Source organism: Giraffa tippelskirchi, chromosome 3, assembly GCF_054371585.1.
Source record: "Giraffa tippelskirchi isolate mGirTip1 chromosome 3, T2T-mGirTip1v1.2.pri, whole genome shotgun sequence".
Classification (NCBI taxonomy): Eukaryota; Metazoa; Chordata; class Mammalia; order Artiodactyla; family Giraffidae; genus Giraffa; species Giraffa tippelskirchi.
The window spans coordinates 22,964,015-22,985,129 of NC_137277.1; the positions used below are offsets into that span (position 1 = coordinate 22,964,015).

The following is a 21,115-nucleotide window of genomic DNA, read 5'->3' on the forward strand; positions in this document are numbered from 1 at the left end:
ACAGACCTGTGGCCCTGGCCTCTGTCCCCAAGGGGCCTCCCAACCAACGACGGGTGGAGAGTAGAGTCTTTCATTAAAGTTGTTGCAGGAAGGGGGACCCCTTCCAGGGCCCGAGAGTGAGCTCTTATCTAACATTCTGAAATGAATTGTCTGTGGAGACACATGGGCTGACAAAGCAAGAGATTTTATTGGGAAGGGGAGCCCGGGTGAAGAGCAGCAGGGTAAGGGAACTCAGGAGGACTGCTCTGCCATATGCTTTGCAGTCTCTGGTTTTATGGTGATGGTGTTAGTTTCTGGGTTGTCTCTGGCCAGTCATTCTGCCTCTGGGTCCTTCCTGGTGTAATGTGCATCAGCCAAGATGGATTCCAGAGAGGATTCTGGGAGGTTGGTAGGGTGTATGAACTGGAGTCTCCTCTCTTTTTGACCTTTCCTGAATTCTTCCAGTTGATGGAAGCTTGTTAGTTCCACATTCCTTACCAGGACATCCAATTTAAGATAACTCATTCAAGTGGGCACTATGAGGTTTGGCCAGGGCAGGTGGCTTTGATCAGTGTTTGCCCTAACAAAGTTGCCTTTGATTCCCAATGTGGGTTGGCAGAGAGGACACAAAAGTCCACCGCAATTTTACACAGCTTAAGAAGGTGGGGTCCCTGCTCCCAGGACTGCCTGGGGGGATAATCTCCTCTCTGGTGATGTGGGGGTGGAGGTGGCCATCTCCCCTGGCCTTTGCCCAGAGCCAGCTTAAGCCCTTGCTGCAACCACTGCAAAGGGGAGATGGAAGAGCCTTCCAGCTCCAGGGGCTGGGAGACTGTCAACCTGGCTCCAGCAGGAGAGGAGGAACTGTTAACACAGCGCAGTTAGATGGTTTCTCCCACCGGAGATGGAGCCATTGCTCCTCTGTGGGCACCAGTGTGAATGCGCATCTGTGTCCATTGGGCTGAGGGGAGGCCGGGGGCTCTGAGCCACGTTCATTCCCCTCATTCCACATTGTGTGCTCGTCAGCCCAAGCCCTGCGCTCAGGTCATCAGGGTCACTGAAGGCTGCAGGCTGATGGCCAGGTCAGAAGAGGCCAGCTCGGGGTGTGTCCTCACCACTCCCCCAGCTCTTGGCAGATACCCTGGCAGTGCCCCAGGGTAGTTTCTCTCCTAAGCTTTTTTCTCTTGCAGAGAAAAGGGGATGGGGAACACGATGACTTTGGATGTATGCAACATTTTATTAAAAATCCCCACCCCTTGTTGATTCCCATCACACCCACCAGCGAAGTAAAACAGACTTCAATATTTCTGTTGGCTGCAGGCTGCTCTGTCTTCTCTAGGTCATTGTCCCCACATCCTTTTAGGATAAGAAGAAGCAGCAAAAAGCCACCACAGGTAATATGAGCGAACTAGGCTTCTTAGCATCACTGACTCGATGGACATGAGTTTGAGCAAGCTCCGGGAGTTGGCGATGGACAAGGAAGCCTGGTGTGCTGTAGTCCATGGGGTCGCAAAGAGTCGGACATGACTGAGCAAATGAATTGAACTGAACTGAGGCTTCTCAGTGACTGGCACTGACTGTGTCCTTGGATGAATCCCTTTACCTCTCTGTATTTCCATTCCTTCAGCTGTATGAGAAGGGGTTGGGCTGGATGTGCTTCCAGCTCCATAGTCTATGGAAAATACTCAGCCTTCTCCTTGGGCTGTATTTCAAATGCTTGCAATGTTCTCAGAGAGTGTTTGCTGGCTTATTAGCCCTTAGAGGACCTAGTTCATTTCTTTTATTGAGTTCCTCTGATGCGCCTGCCATTTTTTCTAAGAGTTGAGGACACTGAGATGAATAAGACACTGTCCCTCCCTCCAGGAGGTCACAATCTGGTAGTGGACAGTGACAGATAAAAATGTGGTCATTTTGCTCTCATAATAGCTACACTTATTGAAGTTGTCCCAGAGACTGGCTGTGCTCCTCAGCAGTTGACATGAATTATCTCATTTTAATCCTCACTGTAATCCTATCAGGTAGTTATCATTATTAACCTGTTCTATAGAATGATGACCGAGACACACAGAAGTTAAATAAGATGCCCAAGATTACACAGCTAGTAAGTAGCAGGGTCTGTATTTGAAACCAGACAGCCAGATTCCAGATCCCACAACCATCAGATCTCTTAATGATCACATGCCCTTTGTGAATTCCTTAAAAGGACCTATATGGGATGGGTATTAGAGAGAGCTTTTATGATCCTTAGTAGATATTTGGGCAACTTTTAAGTGATTTTGGAAAACCACCTGAATTGTGCTAAGAACAAAGTTAATGTCACCCTCATTATAGCTCCACCCTTTCATGTATTTGATAAGTAGATCTGAAGGTTCTGTCGGCTTTCACCTCTGGGACTTTGTCAGAACCCAGGACTCCATGGCTCCCGCTTCCCTGATCCCCTGACCTAATGGTCTCTCCGCAGGCCTTCAGAACAACCTGGCCCCCAAGACGACGGGGTCCCCTGTGCACCTGGGCACCATCGTGGGCATTGTGCTGGCCGTCCTCCTTGTGGCTTCCATCATCCTGGCCGGGATCTACATCAATGGCCACCCCACCTCCAACGCTGCCCTCTTCTTCATCGAGGTCCGTGTGGGGTGGGGCCACCCCTCTGCCATCCCCATCTGCGTCAGCATTCCTCAACCATTCAGTCCCTGTCTCTCCTTATCTCGTCCTTCACCCACCTCATGCCAGGCTCCTGTTTCCACTTGAGAGGCTTCATCAATTCCATCTGGGCATGTCTCCCACTGGCAGGAGCCCTCTGAGTCCCTAACCGCCAGGGTTTGGCCCCTCAGGACTCCTCTGGCCTGCTTGTCCTGTCGAACGGCCTCTGCTTTGGCTCCACCATTTGTGGAATCAAAACAGTGACCATCCTCAGAGGAAGGAGAGAAAACCACAGAGGCCTCACATGCCCTTGAGTGGTTATGCGACCATCCCCAATGATTTATGGTTTCTCACACCCAAATTCCAAGGCCTGGGGCTTATCCAAAGCCATAATGAAACTGAGGTCTTTGCCTTTTGGCCTGCTGTGTGCATTTTTCGATTAGATTTGACAGGCCACAGTAATCATAAGAGTCGCTCTGTCTGGGAGCTTTCATTGAGGATGCTGCAGTTTTGAAAGTCTCAGAGTTCAGAAGAGCTAGCCCAAGGTGCAGTGTGGGAAGTAAGGCCTGGGCTCCTTCACTGTGGGCTGCGGAGCTCAGGAGCCCCTGCCCACCCCCCACCCCTGGTTTCTGACCAGCTCTCTGAATCCCACAGCAGGGCGGCCTCTAGGACCACGACCCTCCATGTGGGTCACGTGCCCCTTGACCTCATCATCCAGAAGCCTGGGTGGTTTCCTCCTCTCCTGTTCAATGCCACCTGTTTCTTACGAATTCTAACCAGTCATTGGTAGGTTAACACTAAGACCTGCCAAGGCTAAGACCTACCTGGTTTCACCTGGGGAACCTGCAGATCCCCAGCCACAGGGATGCAGACGGGAAGGTCTGAGACCCGGGAATCTGCATTTTCTTCAGCTCCCCACCTCTGATGCAGGACCTGTCTTGTCTAGAGGGTTATCTTGGCATTTCCAGAACTTCCCAAATCATTCCATCTCTTACCCATTCCCTTACTTTCCACAGTCTTAGGGCTCCACTCTATGTATTGCTGAGTTTTTCACCTTGGGTCCTGCAGTCCACATGGCAAAGCATCAAATGACCTCCTTCCCAACTCCTGGGGTTCCCGGCGGGTTTCCCAGTGTGCCGAGGATCACAGCTGGGAGCCTTTGGGGAGGGGGTCTACACTTCACCTGGCTCATACACAGTAGGCCCCAAGAGCCCTTGAAAAGTGCTCAGAGCTGTCCCCCTGGGTGAAGGGGAGAGGGTGGGAAGGGTCCCCAGTGGGTGGAATCGTGCCCACTCACTCTGAGTCTGTGCCCCTGCAGCGGAGACCTCACCACTGGCCGGCCATGAAGTTCCGCAACCACCCCAGCCACTCCACCTACACAGAGGTTGAGCCCTCAGGCCACGAGAAGGAGGGCTTCGTGGAGGCGGAGCAGTGCTGAGAGCGCCAGGTCTCGCTTGGAAGGGTACAAAGGAAGACCCGGGGACCTCAAAACACATGAGTCAAAGCAAAGCAGAGAAATGACTTTCCTTGGTCTCCTCTGAACACACCCTGGCTGGGAAAACAAGTCCGTGGTCTGTGGTGCCACCACTACAGTTTGGCCATCACACCCCAGATATTGAAGCAGGGGCAGAAAAGCTACAATAACCAGTAACAATCACCAGTGCCAGGGGTCTCCCCTTCTGAGTCTCTCAATGGTCTACTCTGGAGCTGCCTCAGAGGTCCCTTCCCACCTGGAGATGGACAGATGCCCTGCTCCCATCACCTAACGCCCCTGTGTACGACAAAGAGAACCAAGCTTCCCAGGTCTCAAGCTCTTGTGGCCGCCGCATTCTAGGGTCCATAGACTCAAGAGCGGGTCCTCATGGCTATGGATTCAGCATATTTTGCCCCAGCTTCTGTGGTCTGGAAGTCTGGAGAAGGAGTTCTCACTCTCTGTTACACACAGGTACGGCTGCTCCCAGCGCTTTCGGCAAGACACTGATTGGTATGCTGGCATTCGAAGAAAGCCAAAGGAGAGAAGAGAGAACTTGTGGGCAGATTGCATTTTTAGGCTTCACTCCCCCAACTTGCCCTATCTGCTGAGAACCACTTGGTTTCTGCATAGAACACGTGTGTGGCCCATGTCACGGGCTTTATCCAATGGCAGCCTAGCCCACCGGGTGAGCCGTGCTGTGCGTGGCCACATCTACCAGGTGGGCTCTTCATTCCAATGGCACGTTTGGGTGTCCATTGTCTTCATTGGCCTGGTCTTCCATCAGTGCCAGTCAGTACCTCCAAAGGCAGGGTCTGCCTGACCAATACTTTGCCTCCTCTGAGCTGGAATTTTATAGCCATTAAAGAGAAACAAGGTGGGGAGAAGCTTCTTGAAACATACCCAACAGGGAACTTCAGTTGGATTCTGTTGAAAAGCAAAACTTCTAGAACAGTTGGGACAGAGGAAGCTGGTGCGGGAAGGAAGGACTTTGTATCTGCCAGAAGTTCCTGGGGCAGAGAGTTTAGCTCCCAAACCTAATCTGGTTTTAAGTGAGTTCTGTTCCAGAGATGAGTTGGTGTTGCTTCTGAAGAGCATTTCAAATGAAAACCTATAGTTCACCCTCATTCAAAGTAAAAAAAAATATATCAGCAGCAAATAAACATTAAATCACAATCTCCACTGTCCTTTGTTGTTGTTTAGTCACTAAGTTATGTCAGACTGTTTGTGACCCCATTCTCTGTAGCCTGCCAGGCTCCTGTGTCCATGGAGTTTCCCAGGCAAGAATACTGGAGTGTGTTGCCATTTCCTTCTCCAGGGGATCTTCCCAACCCAGGGAGCAAACTCATGTGTCCTGCATTGGGAGGCAGATTTTTTACCGCTGAGCCACCTGGGAAGTCATCCACTGTCCTTAGTCATGTCCTTTTATGCATATCACCAGGAGGCTACCAAAGAAAGAAGTTTATGTACAAAGCCTCCTGAAGTGGGGGGTAGGGAGTCTGCAAATAACCGGGCACATACAAACACTGGACTGATGATCTTGCAGATGCTCCATGGTTTATCCTTGGTGAGGATGCTAATAACCATTGGAGTGGGAAACATGCTGGACCTTGGCTTTCCATAGGTATCCTTCATAAGCCAGGCAAGGAAGAGCTATGATTTTGAGAAATTGTATCCAAATTTGAGAAAGTAAAAAGATAATGCAACAAAGAGAATAGAGTTCTTTTCAAGCTTCTGAAGGTATGAAATAGAGCCCTCCTAATGAGAGAATCACAGACAGGCACTGAAATACTCAGGGATCCCAGCACTGCTGGCTGGCAGGAGGGTGATATTTGCCGTTGGCTGACCAGCAGAGCATCTATGACCTTTGTGTGTCTAGAACAGCCAGTGAGGGAGTTCCAGCTGTGACAAGATGCAGCGCACAGCATCACAGGTCCCACTCCCAAACTCCAGCATGCTTCTTCCTAAAGGGGGCTCTTCTGATCATTCTGATTCCTGAAGGGAAAGAAGACCGAGAGTGAAACAATGGGTGGTGATGTGCTGAGGCTTCTACTAGTAACACTGCAGGTGGAGAGAGAAAGCACGAGATACCTCAGGCCAGTGTGCAAGCCTCACTGGCCCCTGGGATGACAGTGGTGAAGGCAGTGGAGCTGTTTGGCAGCAGGTAGCCTGGTTTGCTAACAGCAAAAAAGAACTAAAGATGTGTCATTAAGAGAGGTCCCTGGCCATTCAGAGCCCCTCAAGTCAAAACAGAGCACTCCCAAGAAACAGCCAGCAGCTCACGGAGTTAATGCCGGTTCTCACCTGTCCTTAGGCTCTCTCATGAGATCAAGCATCTCTTAGACCCAGGAGTTTAACTTCAAGGTTTAGAGGGGGCTCACCGGGTAGCTACAGAGAGGGACTCAGCTGCAGAGTGAATGACTGGAACGAGACATAGCGGTTTCATGGTCAACCAGCAAAGGAGTACTTTTGTGCACCATCAACTACAGATAGCTTGCAGACTTCCAGGCCCCTCTGCCCCACAGGCAGACAAAATTACCCAGCAGAGCAGGTGGTCAGCAGATCCTTCGCTACATGGTGCCTTTGGGCATCCTCATAGTGAGCCCACTGGAGAGGGGTTGGATGGGTCCATGAAAGCTCATCTCTGTGACAGAAAGCTTCAACCTCGTGAAACAGCTGTCCATGTGGCACCCAGAAATCAGAAGCTCTCTGGGAGGCTCTGTTTTACATCAGAACTCTTAAGAGAGCCAACAAGAAAATGAGAAGGAAATCTGCTGGCAGTCCAGAGGTTAGGACTCTTCTTCCACTGCGGTGGCTGGTCAGGGAACTAAAGTCTCACAAGCCACAAAAGAAAAAGAAAGAAAGAAAAAGAGAAGAAAAATGCAGAGGCCAAGTGTGAGAGGGGATCCCTAGATCAGGCTGTGAGCACAACTTAATTCCCCGGTAATCAGCCACCCTTAGATTTGTGGATTTGTCCAATAAGGTCCTTGAGGGTTTCTGATTCTAGAACATGAATGCATATAAGTCCAGTCAGCAATTCTAGTACCCAGGAATGCCCCAGGTGGAGCAGATGGGGTTTCCAAGCTGGACTAACACATCATCTCCCTCCTGCCTCAATCGGGTGTCACCACCCACTCACCCCAGCAGGCCCCTGACTCTGGAGACTGCCTCTTCATGTCTTCAGGTCTCAGCCTGGAGCCTGAGGTTGAAAATGTCCTTTTGTCACTGTTAGAGGTTCTCAATGGGCCTATGGAAACGATTTTTTAAATTTGTGTGTTTTGCCAGGACTCTCCTGTGTAATGGAGCCCTGTGTATGTATATATATTTATACAAACACACACATACATATACGTAAAATTGCTAAAAATATTGGATGAAGCTTATAGCTATGCTCAACCTGTAGCTTGATGTGTTATGTTAAGACAATGGGAAAAGCTGTCAGTCAACCACACTATGTGAAAAGCAGAATATTAACTTGAGCTGTTCACTTATCTCATTGTGGACAGAGTTAAGACTGTCTTCTCTGGGGGCTGGAGCAGATTTGCACAAAGCACTGATCAGGAGCCACACCCAGACTCCCCAAATCAGGTAGTCACAAATCAAATCAGCCTCTCTCTCTGTCTCTCACCATCTCCCATTCACCCCTCCCCCAGGTTCCCCCCTCACAACAAAAAGACACCTGAGCTTACAGCACAATTCAAAGGATTTGGGATATGAGGGCACCGTGTGTGTGTGTGTGTGTGTGTGTGTGTGTGTGTGTGCGCGCGCGCACACGCGTGCGCGCATTCAGTCACGTCCAACTCTTTGGGACCCCATAGACTGCAACTCACCAGGCTCCTCTGTCCATGCGATTTCCCAGGCAAGATTACTGGAGTGGGTTACCATTTCCCTCTCCAGGATATCTTCCCAACCCAGGGATCGAACCCACATCTCCTGTGTCTCCTGCACTGGATTCTTTACCACTGGCTCCACCTGGGAAGCCTACCTGTTTTAAATGCAATCTATTCACATATTTATCATGATTCCCAGTGTTAATAATAAAAGACAACATTCTTTTATAACTTCTGCTGTGTGCAAAATTAAGTGCAAAAGATTTTGAGTGACATTCTGCAAGTCATCACACATCCCTTAGTCTTGATGACTGCCTTCTTCTCTGAGAACCTACCCTAAGGAGCAGAGGAAGAGCCTCCAGCAAATCTGCCAAGCAGGCATGTTCTTCCCAAACTCCTGTCCCACTTCAAAGAAAAACAGCCTGGAAAGAGATTCTAGCTATTTATTTATTAGAGGTTTGTAAGTAAACTACATGCGTTTCTAATCTACTGTCTAGAGACAGAAAATAAATCTGCTAAGTTGATGCTGCCACATTTCTGGAGATTTTGCATTTGAACCGCTTTAGCAGCTTCACTGTGTTTTTATTACTTCTCAATTTTGCTCACAAAACATGGTTAAGCAAATCAAAACAGAAAGCGGAAAAATTTGAACTCCTCACAGCCAAACTCAGCTATGCCAAATTTCATGCTCCAAACAAGCCAGCTTATAAGTAAACATGCTGTGTTTGCCAAATAAAGAGGAGTGTATTGGAGAAGGCAATGTGGATTGATGAGAAAGCCCTGGGTTACTCCACTGTGCTTCAGAAGGTGGGAGCTTCGGCCCCTGCCCAACCCCTGAGAAGCTGTGTGTTGTTGGCCAAGTCACCCAACTTCTCTGGGCCTCTGCAAAATAAGAAGTGGGAGGACTAACTGATCTAAGGAGAGGATCTTTTCCTCTCTTTAGCAAATATGCTCATCTGGTTTTGTTCTCTCCAATTCACAAGCAGCTTGAATGGAAGCATTCCTTTGGCTTCCATTATCCTTAGTAAAGTGACCAACTTGTTCTAGTTTGCCTGAGACTTCCTAACTTTAACATTGAGAGTCCTGTGTCCCGGAAAACCACTTGATCAAAAACCCACTGGGACAGTGTTTAGTCTATCCTTGGAGTCTATCCTGAACCCATTGGTTGAGGAGATGTTAACAATCTCAAGTACCTGTAGAGCATTAAAGTGTGGTCCGCATAGGCATCCCCTGGGGGTTAGCTGGTAATGCAGAATTCAGGCCCACCCACCCCAGACCTACTGAGTCAGAACCTGCAATTGACCAGCTGCTCAGGTGACTCAGGTGAAACGCATGAACATTTGAGAAGCATTTCTAGGAAGCAATTTTACTGACATGATCACAGCCTGTTGCAGAGGCATTATTTCCCCATCTCTCAGATGAGGAAATTGAGACTCAGACAGGCGGTTTCCTTGTTTATTTATTCATTCTCTCCATACTTATTAAGCACCTACTATGTGCCAGGCATCATTAAGTGGCTTGCCCAAGGCCACAGAGTAGTTGAGAGAATTCCCAAACCCAGGTCTTTGGGTTACCATCTGGAGTTCTTCCTCTAGGGTGAGGCAGCGCCAGAGCTATGTGGCCACAGTTTAACTGGGGAGCAGGGACTTCCCTGGTGGTCCAGTGGCTAAGACTCTGTGCTGTCAATGCAGGGAGCCTGGGGTTCGATCCCTGGTCAGGGAACTAGATCCCACATGCTGTAACCAAAGATCCCACGTTCCACAACTAAGACTCAAGCAGCCAAATAAAATAAAGATAAACAGAGCCATCCTAGGCATATAAGAGTCTTAAAAAGATGCAGAACAAGGACATGCACTCTTATCTCCTGAAACTGTGAGCTTATCAGCTATTTATTTACACAGTCCAAGACTCACTGTTCTTGCCTCCTCATCCGGATCCCCCACTCCAGTAACACTCCCTCAGGAAGATTTGGAAAAACTGTCCTTAAGGTTTTACACACACACAAAAAAAGGTTTTACAGAACACAAGGCCTGCCCTGGGGCTTATTTTTTTGAATGGAAGACAATTGATTACTTCACTGTCCCCATGGAGGTGGAGAGAAGGGAGATGGGAGGGGAGGGAGAATCCTTACTTGAACTGCTAACACCAAAGAAATTCTTCAGGGGATGGTTTTTCTGATGTTCATAAAACATTTTTACATTTGGTCCCTAGAGATAGCTAAATCATACCCACAGTTTTCCACAAAGCTAAAAGCACAAAGAAACATCTGAATGTAGGCCAATAAAATCTCATCATACACTCCCAGTCTTGGGTGAGAAACTTCCTTTCCAGCTTCAGTCTTTCCTTTTCACATTTTTCTATTCAGAAAGTGACTGTCACCACATGGGTTATCCAAAAGGTATAAGACTCACCATAACCAGTGGCGAGAAGTCTGAAAAGCCTTAAAAAATAACAGATCCCATCTCTCCTCCATTGATCCATCTTACCATCCCTCAGTTTAGACCCCGTTTTTTTTTTTTAAGTTTTTTTTTTAATTTTTATTTATTTATTTGACTGACCAGGTCTTAGTTGTGGCACATAGGAACTTTAGTTGTGCATGTGGGATCTAGTTCTCTGACCAGGGATTGAACCCAGGCCCCCTGCAATGGGAGCACTGAGTCTTAGCCAATGACCACCAGGGAAGTCCCCTAGACCCCATTTTGAATGCACAGTTTTGCTGCTCTCAACTAACTCAGGCACAGTGGAGGCAAGGGTCTAGTGGTGATCTTTTGTTCTTACTGCCCCCACCCCCAAGGAAAGGTATGTATGAATAATTCCAAGATCAGCCCCTCAAGTTCAAAAGGGCAGCCAGCCCCAGCTTCACTCCCACCTCCAGAGCTGCAGACACCCCTCTGTGTTCCTTGGGGCTTGTTGGGTTACACCCCATAGGCCTCCGAGGCCTGTGCCGCCCAACTTCAAGACTGAAGAAAGAGCCCAGAGTCAGCATCAGAGTTATCAATGGTTTCATGAATGGGGAGCTTACATGTCTGAAGCAAGGTCCTGGAGTGACATCCTACTGTGTGCAGCAGATGGCAGTGGGCAGGACGTGGTGGTAGTCTTCACTACTTCCCAAGGGGAAGGGGAGTTTACCAGTTATAAGGGAATTGACATCAGGTGGGCTCATTAGTTACCACAGAAACCAGTAGTGGGGCATGCTCCTCACTGTCCCTTTGACAAGAATGATGACTAGCTAGGGCCAGGGGCAAGCACATAGAAAGGTCAGTCATGTGGGTAAGATAGAGGTGAAGCAGACACTGGTTGGGCAGAAGATGTGCAGAGAGCAAGAGAACGGCCATCTTGAGTAGCCCGACCATACAGAGTTCTTCTCCCCAAGCCCTCTGTGCTCACAATTCCTTCTGCCTCCAGAGACAAGCACTCAGCCCTCCCTTGCTGTGAAGGAGGAACCAAACCCAACAAAACCAGGCATTAGCAAAGCTTATTTACCAAGACCCTGATCTATTTACTTTTGAGATGATGATTACATAGGTGACAACTCACGTTTGCTAAGTACTGTTGTCCAGGCAGTGTTTTATGAGAGTTATTTGTATCATCACCTATGGGCCAATGCTACTGCTATATCTACTTTACCTAGGAGGCCACTGAGGGTCAGAGCATGAGGGAATTTGCTCAGGGTCACCAATGAGATCACTCAGGCAAGGTATCTAGAATTTGGCAAGGGTAACTAGAAGTCAGTTGGCCTTTGGCTTTGGCTCCTGAGCCCAAGGTATGCCCACTCTCCTACCCTTAACACCTTGACCCATTCTCTATCAAAGGCACCGTGGACCCTGTCCTCCACAGAAGACTCATTTCCCAGCCAGGAAGTGAAATCGGGTGGGAAGAGGCACCATTGTCCTAGTTTCAAGTGGAAGTTTTAAATCTCTGAGACCCCACAGATGGGGTGACCCCAGTATGGTAGTCGTTCGCCTTGTAGAAATGAACCCTCTTGGGGTGCTCTTCCCATCCTTGGGCCACACATCTAAGAGACGCTTACCTGATGTTTTCTCATTTGTAAGAGCCCAGATTGTAAAAATGACTCTCTTGTCCAGTCCCTCAATTCCCTGAGTTTCATAGATGGAAAACTGAAGCTTCAGGAAAGTCAAGAGTCACACCCAAGACCACACAGGAAGTGAGAGAGCCGCCCCTGCTGGTTCTCCAGCATGTGTGGAGGGTAAGTGGCTCTGATGCTACCAGGCCTGAGCTGAATCCTGGTGATGCCACATACCACCTCTGTGACTTCACAAATTTTCTCAGTGTCCCTGCATACTTTCTGCTTTGGTTACATGGAAGAGATGAAAAGAACAGCACCACGGACTTCCCTGGTGGTCCAGTGGATGAGACTCTGTGCTCCCAATGTAGGGGGCCCAGGTTTGATCCCTGGTCAGGGAACTGGATCCCACATGCCTCAACAAAAGATCCTGCATTCCACAACTAAAAAAACTGTCCCACGTGCCACAATGAAGAGTGAAGATCCCACATGCCACAACTAAGACTCAGTGCAGCCAAATTAATAAATACATATATATATTTAGAGCAGACCACCTTACCCGTCTCCTGAGAAACCTGTATGTGGGTCAAGAAGCAACAGTTAGAACCTTACATGGAACAACTAACTGGTTCAAAATTGGGAAAGGAGTAGGACAAGACTGTATATTGTCACCCTGTTTATTTAACTTCTATGCAGAGTACATCATGCGAAATGCCAGGCTGAATGAATCCCAAGCTGGAATCAAGATTGCTGGGAGAAATACCAACAACCTCAGATATGCAGATGATACCACTCTAATGGCAGAGTGAAGAGGAACTAAAGAGCCTCTTGGTGGTTTAGTTGTTAAGTTGTGTCTGACTTTTGCAACCCCATGGACTATAACCCACCAGGCTCCTCTGTCCATAGGATTTCCCAGGTAAGAATACTGGAGTGGATTGCCATTTCCTTCTCCAGGGGGCTGCATTTTGTCCGAACTCTTCACTATGACCTGTCTGTCTTGGGTGGCCCTGCACAGCATGCCTCATAGCTTCATTAAGTTACACAAACCCCTCCGCCATGGCAAGGCTCTGGTCCATGAAGACTCTGATACTGGGAAAGATTGAAGACAAAAGGAGAAGGGGGTGGCAGAGGATGAGATGAAAATGAAAGTGAAAGTCACGTCTGACTCTTTGTGACCATGTGACTATAGTCCATGAAATTCTCCAGGCCAGAATACTGGAGTGGGTAGCCTTTCCCTTCTCCAGAAGATCTTCCCAACCCAGGCATCAAACCCAGGTCTCCTGCCTTGCAGGTGGATTCTTTACCAGTTGAGCCACAAGGGAAGCCCAAGAATGCTGGGGTGGGTAGCCTATCCCTTCTCCAGGGGATCTTCCTGACCCAGGAATCAAACTGGGGTCTCCTGCATTGCAGGCAGATTCTTTACCAACTGAGTTATGAGGGAAGCCCCTAGAGGATGAGATGGTTACATAGAATCACCAACCCAATGGAATTTGCACAACGGACGTGAATTTGCACAAACTCTGGGAGAAAAGGAAGCAAAGGACAGGGAAGCCTGGCATGCTGCAGTCCATGGGGTTGCAGAGTAGGGCATGACTTAGTAACTGAACAACATTCATATATATGTAAAAGAGCACCTGCCTCCTCAGGCTTTGTGAGGATTAACCATTTCAGTGTTTGGAGCCAAGCATAGCACTCAGTTAGTGCTCAGTTAGGCTTCTTTTTTTCTTGTTAGTTACTGACTGCAACACCACCTATTATCCAGGGTAGTGGATGGATTTTCTGGTGCTTCTTGATGTCTGTATGTTTGAGCATCACTTCTACAGAAGGAAATGCTCTGCTGGTTAATCTGCTCAAAAGCATCTGTCTCAGACTGCCTCCCACTTTCCCTGGAGATGGGGACAGACATCAACAGACACCCATGTAACAAGGTGGCTCTGGTTTCTTTCAAGGAAACAGGCATTGAGGCTCTTCATTCTAAGCTTTCTATAATTATATTCAAAAGCTCATTTTCGTGTCCTTTAAGGGAAAAAAGGGAATATGAGAAAGGAATATTGCATAAATCAAACCTTGGAAACTTCCCTCAGTGATTAATTTTGAAGGAAGGTCTCAGTACTCAAGGCTGACTTTTTTAACTAGACTGGATGAGGCACTGGGCTGACTTTTCCATTTCCTTTTCTTTTCCTTTTTAGCTTTTCTATTTCCTTTTCAATGTAAATCAGATTAATTGTTGCAATTTGTTTTTAAAAACAGATTTAACTGATAAAGCACCCACAATAAGTGCATAACAAGTACTTTGTGTATTTGTAAAAAAGATGCATGTAGAAGGGGAGGAATTCCTCTTAACCAGAAACTCTTTCTCACCTAGGAAATCATGGATATTTTAATGAAAAAGAAAAGAGTGAAAAGCCTTAGTGTTTTTTCAAAATGAGGCCAAGATAAGCCCAGATGTGGCTCTCCTGCAGGTCCACAGAACAACCAGAAAACCCAAATTTAGAATCCTCATTCCTCTGATTACTAGCTTCCTCTCCTTCATGAGGGGAGACATCGAAGTCCCCGGCAACCCCAGAATCAGGACAACAGGTCATTGGACACAGAAGCATTTCCCACTCATACAGGACCCAGGGCTGGGTCTGCCAGTTTCTGGTTATTTGGGAGAAAAGGCACAAATTAGCTCCCAGTCCTCAGCACCCAAGTACAAGACTCACAGGCAGCCCGCTGCATAAGAAAAGGACACAAAATGCAGAGCAGAGTGCCAGAGGCGTTTCTGGAACAAACTCCTTCCAGGCCAGGTCTTTGTAATCTGAGTCTCAATTTCTGGGTAAAATTGCTTTTTGCGGTAGAAACACCCAAGCATAGTGAGAGGCCGGGAGGAGTTCATGGCCCTGGGGGATCAGAGTTAAGGACCAAAAGGCTACAAAGGAATATCCCCATTCCTGTGTTTATGAAGATTTATTGAAAAGTCCCTTTGAGGGCATCATTATGCCTCTCAGGGCTCAGAGAAGCATAAAAGCTCCCTTGAGCCTTCTCTAAGGTTTCTCCTGGTTCTTTTACTTGGAGCTGATAGTTAAAGAAATATCTACCACAGTGATTTCTGTTAGTTCCATGAGTTCCTTCTGTACAGGCTGTAGATCTGACAACCAGCAATTACAAGAACCTAAATGAATACAGCTCTCACAGCACTTGTACTTCCCTATGCTCTAGTAAAACAAAGCTCTTCACCAGTTTGGCATAACAGGGGCTCCCACTCCTGCCTCCACTCTTACTCATAATAAAAAGATAGCTCCCTTAGGGCTTTACAGCTTTCAAAACACTTTCACTCATTCAAGTTGTATGCCTCGAGGGCCATTTGGACCCCTGATCCTGTCCTTACTCTCAGCCCAACACCAAACAAGATGCTGAGTTCAGTACTAGCATAATCATACGTGATATTGACAGATCTTCTTGGCTTTCAAAACTCTTTCTCAATATGATATCTCATCTGAGCATTGTAGTTCTCCTTTGAGATTGGCAGGGTAGAAACCTGCATCTCCTACTAAGGATAAAAGAAACCGAAGCTCAGAACACTGAATGATTTTCCCAGGTCCCACTGCCTCTGAAAGGAAGATCACATTAGAGCTTCACCTCCACCATTAATAATATACCAATGATAACTAATGTTTATGGAGTATCATTCATGGTCCAGGCAATACTAAGCATCTCATAGGCATTTCGGCCAGAAAGTAAAAAAAGAAGCCAGTGACTTCACTTACTGTTGGATTCCTAAGGACACCAATCAAAGTGCACTTTTTAGGCATCAACCTGAGCCCAGTAAAACAGGAGTTTAGAAATACGAAATATAGGGAGTTCCTTGGCAGTCCAGTGGTTAGGACTCGGTACTCTCACCACCAGAGCCCAAATTCTACCCTAGTTGGGGAACTAAGATCCTGCAAGCTTCGTGGCACATCACCCCCTACCAAAAAAAAAGAATACAGGAGCTAGTTGCCTTTATGGTACTCACTGTAGAGTCTGTCGGAGAGAAGATGAGATGGTTCAAGAGAGAAAACAATACAATCTAATTCATATTTATGGCCTAAATTGGTAAGCTTCCCTGGTGGCTCAGTTGGTAAAGAATCTGCCTGCAATGCAGGAGACCTGGCTTTGATCCCTGGGTTGGGAAGATCCCCTGGAGAAGGGAAAGGCCACCCACTCCAGTAATCTGGCCTGGAGAGCTCCAGGGACTATACGGTCCACGGGGTCACAAAGAGTCAGACACAACTGAGTGCCTTCACTTTGTCACATCCATACATGACTACTGGACAAGCCATAGCTTTGACTATGTAGACCTTTGCTGGCAAAGTGATGCCTCTGCTTTTTAATATACTGTCTAGGTTTCTCGTAGCTTTTCTTCCAAGAAGCAAGCGTCCTTTAATTTCATGGCTGCAGTCACCACCATCTGCAGTGATATTGGAGCCCAAGAAAATAAAGTCTTTATATATAGCTATATATATATATATATACATATATATTTATTTATAGCCATTTGTATCCACTAATCCCAACTCCTAATTTATCCCTCCCCTGCCTTTCCCCTTAGGTAACTGTAAGTTTGTTCTCTATGTCTGTGAGTCTATTTCTGTTCTATAAATAAGTTCTTTTGTGTCATATTTTAGATTCCACATGTAAATGATATCATATTTGTCTTTCTCTCTGACTTACTTCACTTATTATAATCATTTCTAGGTCCACCCACATTGCTGCAAATGGCATTATTTCATTCTTTTTATGGCTGAGCAGTAGTCCATTGAGTGTGTGTGTATCACATTTTCTTTATCCATTTATCTAAATGTCAATAGACATTTAGATTTCATGTCTTGGCTATTGTAAATAATGCTACTATAAACACAGAGGTACCTGTATCTTTTTGAATTAGAGTTCCATCTGGATATATGCCCAAATCCCATTTGTTTATCTTTGCTTTTATTTCTATTGCCTTGGGAGAATGACCTAAGAAAACATTGCTACAAATTATGTCAGATAATGTTTTGCCTATTTTCTCTTCTAGAAGTTTTGTGGTGTCCTGTCTATATTTGAGTCTTTAAGCCATTTTGAGATTTACTTTTGTATATAGTGTGATGGAGTGGTTTGACTTCTTTGATTTACATACGACTGTCCAGCTTTCCCAACACCACTCGATGAAGAGACTGTCTTTTCTCCATTGTATTATATATTCTTGCCTCCTTTGTTGAAGATTAATTGACCGTCTATGTGTGGCTTTATTTCTGGGCTCTCTATTCTGTTCCATTGATTCATATGTCTGTTTTTGTGCCAATACCATGCTTGTTTGGTCATTGTAGCTTTGTTGCATCATCTGAAGTCTAGGAGTGTTATGCCTCCAGCTTTGTTTTTTTTCCTCAGCATTGCTTTGGCAATTCTAGGTCTTTTATGGTTCCATATATATTTTAGGATTATTTATTCTAGTTCTGTGAAAAATGTCATGGGTAATTTGAAAGGAATCACATTAAATCTATAGATTGCTTTGGATAGTATGGCTATTTTAATGATATAGATTTTTCCAATCTAAGAGCATGGTATATATTTCCATTTCTGTAAATCATCTTCAGTTTCATTTATCAATGTTTTATAGTTCTCAGTGTGTAAGTTTTTCACCTCCTTGGTCAGGCTTATTCCTAAGTATTTTATTCTTTTTGATGTGATTTAAAAAGAATTTTTTTTTTTTTGCTTTCCCTTTCTGATATTTCGTTGTTAGTATAAATAAATGCAACAGATTTCTGTATGTTAATCTTATCACCTTGCTGAATTTTTTTTATCAGTTCTACTAGTTTTTGTGTGGAGGCTCACATTGTATTCTATGGGACAATGCTGGTTTTGAACAATGATCAGTCATCATGTTTTAGATGCCTAACTAAATGCTAAGCACTTTATGTGCATTCTTTTATTTAATCATCTCCACAATTCTATTGTTATTCTATTTTACAAACAAGGAAGCCATGGCTTAAACGAGTAAAGTATATAACTATGAGAAAAGGATAAGTTAAAACTAAATGTATCACAATGGAAAATGTCCACAATATATTGGTTTTTTGGCCATGCTGGATCTTAGTTCCCCACTCAAGGATCGAACTGTGCCTCTTGCATTGAAAATGCAAAGTCTTAACCACTGGACTGCCAGGGAAGTCTCTAAATTGCCTTTTTTTTTTTTTTAACAATTATCACCATTATCAGAAAAATAAAGTATACCTATATCAGTTATTTTAAATAACATTAAGACATTAAGTGACTTGCTTGCAGCCGTTTCACTAACCACAGGGCCAACACTTGAATCCTGGGCCTGTGATGACTCTAACTTCATGCTCTTATCCCTATGAGGAGCCATAGAGATAAAAAGGCTTTGGAGGGAGAAGGTAGTTCCGGTTCCGGCGTGTGGAGTTCTCTTGCTGGTGGTCAGTTGTCGCCGTTGGTGGGCAGTAACTGAGCCAAGATGCTACGGAATCTTCTGGCTGTCTGTCAGATTACTAAGAGGACCATAAGTACTGCTTCATGCAGGCAGTTTGAAAATAAGGTTCTAGAGAAACAAAAGCTGTTTCAGGAATGGAATTCCAGTGCATCTGAAGGGTGGGATAGCTGATGCCCTCCTATATAGAGCCACCATGATTCTTACAGTTGGTGGAACGGCATATGCCATGTATGAACTGGCTGTGGCTTCATTTCCCAAGAAGCAGGATTGACTTCAGTTTATCCTCCAGCCATCAGTTGGTTCAGTTCATTTAGCTCTCTGTGGACCAGTAATCTTATACATAACCAAGTTCTTTGGGGATCAATATTTATTGACTTGTACTAGCTGCCCCCAATAAAGCAGTCTTTACCATGAAAAAAAAAAAGGCTTTGGAGGGTATAGGAGCTAAACTACCACACATGACAGGTCTTCTTTCTGCAATATTCTTGGAAAGTGGCCAGCTAGCCCCTGCTTGAATACCTATAGTAACGGAGAGTTCATTACCTTCCTAGGCAGCATGCACCATTGTTGACTACTGAGGAATCTGTTCATCCTAAATTCTGTCCTCAAGTTTGGAATATTCTTAGTGGAGGTGGCCCCCTTGAGCTAGACTGAAAGGATAGGCTGGTGTGCACTGGTCTCTAAGGAGAGTCCAGCACCTTCCCCACTGCTTCACGGGGATGGGAGCCTTAATCTGCCTCCACCCCTCCTCCCACCTCCCAGACCCAGCACTTCCTGTGGACTGACCCAGGTACACCTTACCAACTCAGCATAGGCTGCCTCCCTCCTGTGGCTGTGGGGCCACAACTGCTGCAAATGCCTGAATTTCCATTCATGGTAAAGCCTCCCTCCGCTGAAAGGATAATCAACTCCCTGCTCCCTTGACAGGTTCTCATTGGGTGAGGGCTGAATGCTGGGTCTTTGGAAAAGACACCAGAAAAGGCAAGTTCTTGGCCCAGCTTTGACAGATTCCCTCAGCCACTTTAAAGGGAAATTGCTGGGATAAAGATTAGGCAGTGCGGGGCGGGGGGAGGGAGGAGGCGTAGAGAGGAAAGAAGAATCTGAGATGCTAATGAATTCCCTGTGATCTCACTTTTCTTCTTCCAGCACAGGCTCTTCTACAAAATGGATGGGGCTGCCCTGCCAGCCAGAGCCTGAAAATGTGCCCAGGTAGACAGAACCCCAAGTCCCTGAACAACCTGTGAAATGCTAGCTGCCTGTGAACAAATGAAAGGGAGGACAGGCAACTGTCCTGGAAGGAAGGATCTGCAGACGGGACCTCCCCCAACCTTGACCATGTACATCAAGGTTCTGCTTTCCAGGTCTGACCCCTCCCAGTGACAGCAGAGCTGTGAACCCAGGAACACTGACAGCCAAGAAAAGTGGCATCAACAAACCCCTCCCACTGCCTCTTCTCTCCTCTCATGGCCACTTTCAACATCAAAGAATAATAAACTACTATGTTGCACATTTGAAACTCATATAATATTTTAAATCAACTGTGCTTCAGTTTTGAAAAATTTATAAAGAATAAAAATGCTGTAAAAGAAATGCCCCCCAGGAGTTCTAGTAAAGGATCTGAAGCCTACAATTTGATCCCCAGTCGCATTCCATCTGCCAAAGCTGTGACGGACCCTGTGGTCAAGACAGTGGGCCAGCCATCTGCTTGCAACCATACCATGATTACAGGTTGTTCCTAAGAGTTCGTATAACCAGAGGGTTGCTGCTGCTAAGTTGCTTCAGTTGTGTCCGACTCTGTGTGACCCCATAGACAGCAGCCCAACAGGCTTCCCCATCCCTGGGATTCTCCAGGCAAGAACACTGGAGTGGGCTGCCATTCCCTTCTCCAGTGCATGAAAGTGAAAAGTGAAAGGGAAGTCGCTCAGTCGTGTCGGACTCCTAGCGACGCCATGAACTGCAGCCTACCAGGCTCCTCCATCCATGGAATTTTCCAGGCTCAAGGAAATTCATAGTAGCATTACTGATTGCCAACCATGTTCTAGGCTTTGCCCTAAGTGCTTTAGGTACTTGCAACGAATTTGTGAGCCTGGAATTATTCTTACAAATGTTTTAGAAATGGGAGACTGGACTTAGAAGCATTAAATGCAAGATTGCCCAGCCAAAAAAATAGCAGGAAGGGATTTGAACCTAGATCTGTCCTGGGCTAAAAATCTGTGCTTTAAAAAAATAAATAAAATTAAACAAAACATAACAAAACAAAACGTTTATTATGGAAAATTTCTAACATACATAAAACCACCACAAACTAGTACCATGAACTGCCGTATACCCCTCACCAAGTTATAATGACCATCAACACAGGGCCATCCTTGTGGCAGCTCTACATCCACCCATGCTCCTTTATTGGGTTATTTTGAAGCAAACTTAAGTTGTGTCATTTTATCTGTAAATAGTTCAGCCTGTGTCTCTAATGGAGAGGGATGCTCAAAATCTGTGCTCTTGACCTCCTCAAAATAATGACACAATAATGAGAAAGTACCCCCAAATATGCAAAATTTCCATTACCTCCAGAGGGAAATGAAGCATTCTCTGGCTGCATCTGACCTTTCCACGTAATGTGGGGAGGGTATAGTCATTATCTGCTAAGTCCAGGAATGCCCATCTGGCAGTCCAACATCATGGGGACTTGGCCATCAGGCCATGTGGATAACATTCCTGCC

At 46.2% G+C, this 21,115-nt stretch overlaps 1 protein-coding gene, 1 long non-coding RNA gene and 1 pseudogene across 2 annotated transcripts in view; 2 read left to right on the forward strand and 1 right to left on the reverse strand.

The window, feature by feature from the left end:
* PLXDC1 (plexin domain containing 1) overlaps positions 1–5,263 on the forward strand; it is a 64,194-nt gene extending 58,931 nt beyond the window's left edge. Inside the window, exons 13-14 of the mRNA XM_081582265.1 lie at positions 2,438–2,598; positions 3,935–5,263. Coding sequence (XP_081438391.1) covers positions 2,438–2,598; positions 3,935–4,054 — 281 coding nt within the window. The 3' untranslated portion in view covers positions 4,055–5,263. The remainder of the gene's footprint in view (positions 1–2,437; positions 2,599–3,934) is intronic.
* LOC145542759 (uncharacterized) lies at positions 1,194–12,120 on the reverse strand. The gene is made up of 2 exons (XR_014080120.1): positions 11,948–12,120; positions 1,194–6,082 (listed from the first exon to the last, which is right to left on the reverse strand). It is a non-coding gene; the product is annotated as an uncharacterized LOC145542759 (long non-coding RNA).
* Positions 12,121–18,409: 6,289 nt separating this feature from the next.
* LOC145542760 (cytochrome c oxidase subunit 7A2, mitochondrial pseudogene) lies at positions 18,410–18,713 on the forward strand (annotated as a pseudogene).
* The last annotated feature ends 2,402 nt before the right edge of the window (positions 18,714–21,115 follow it).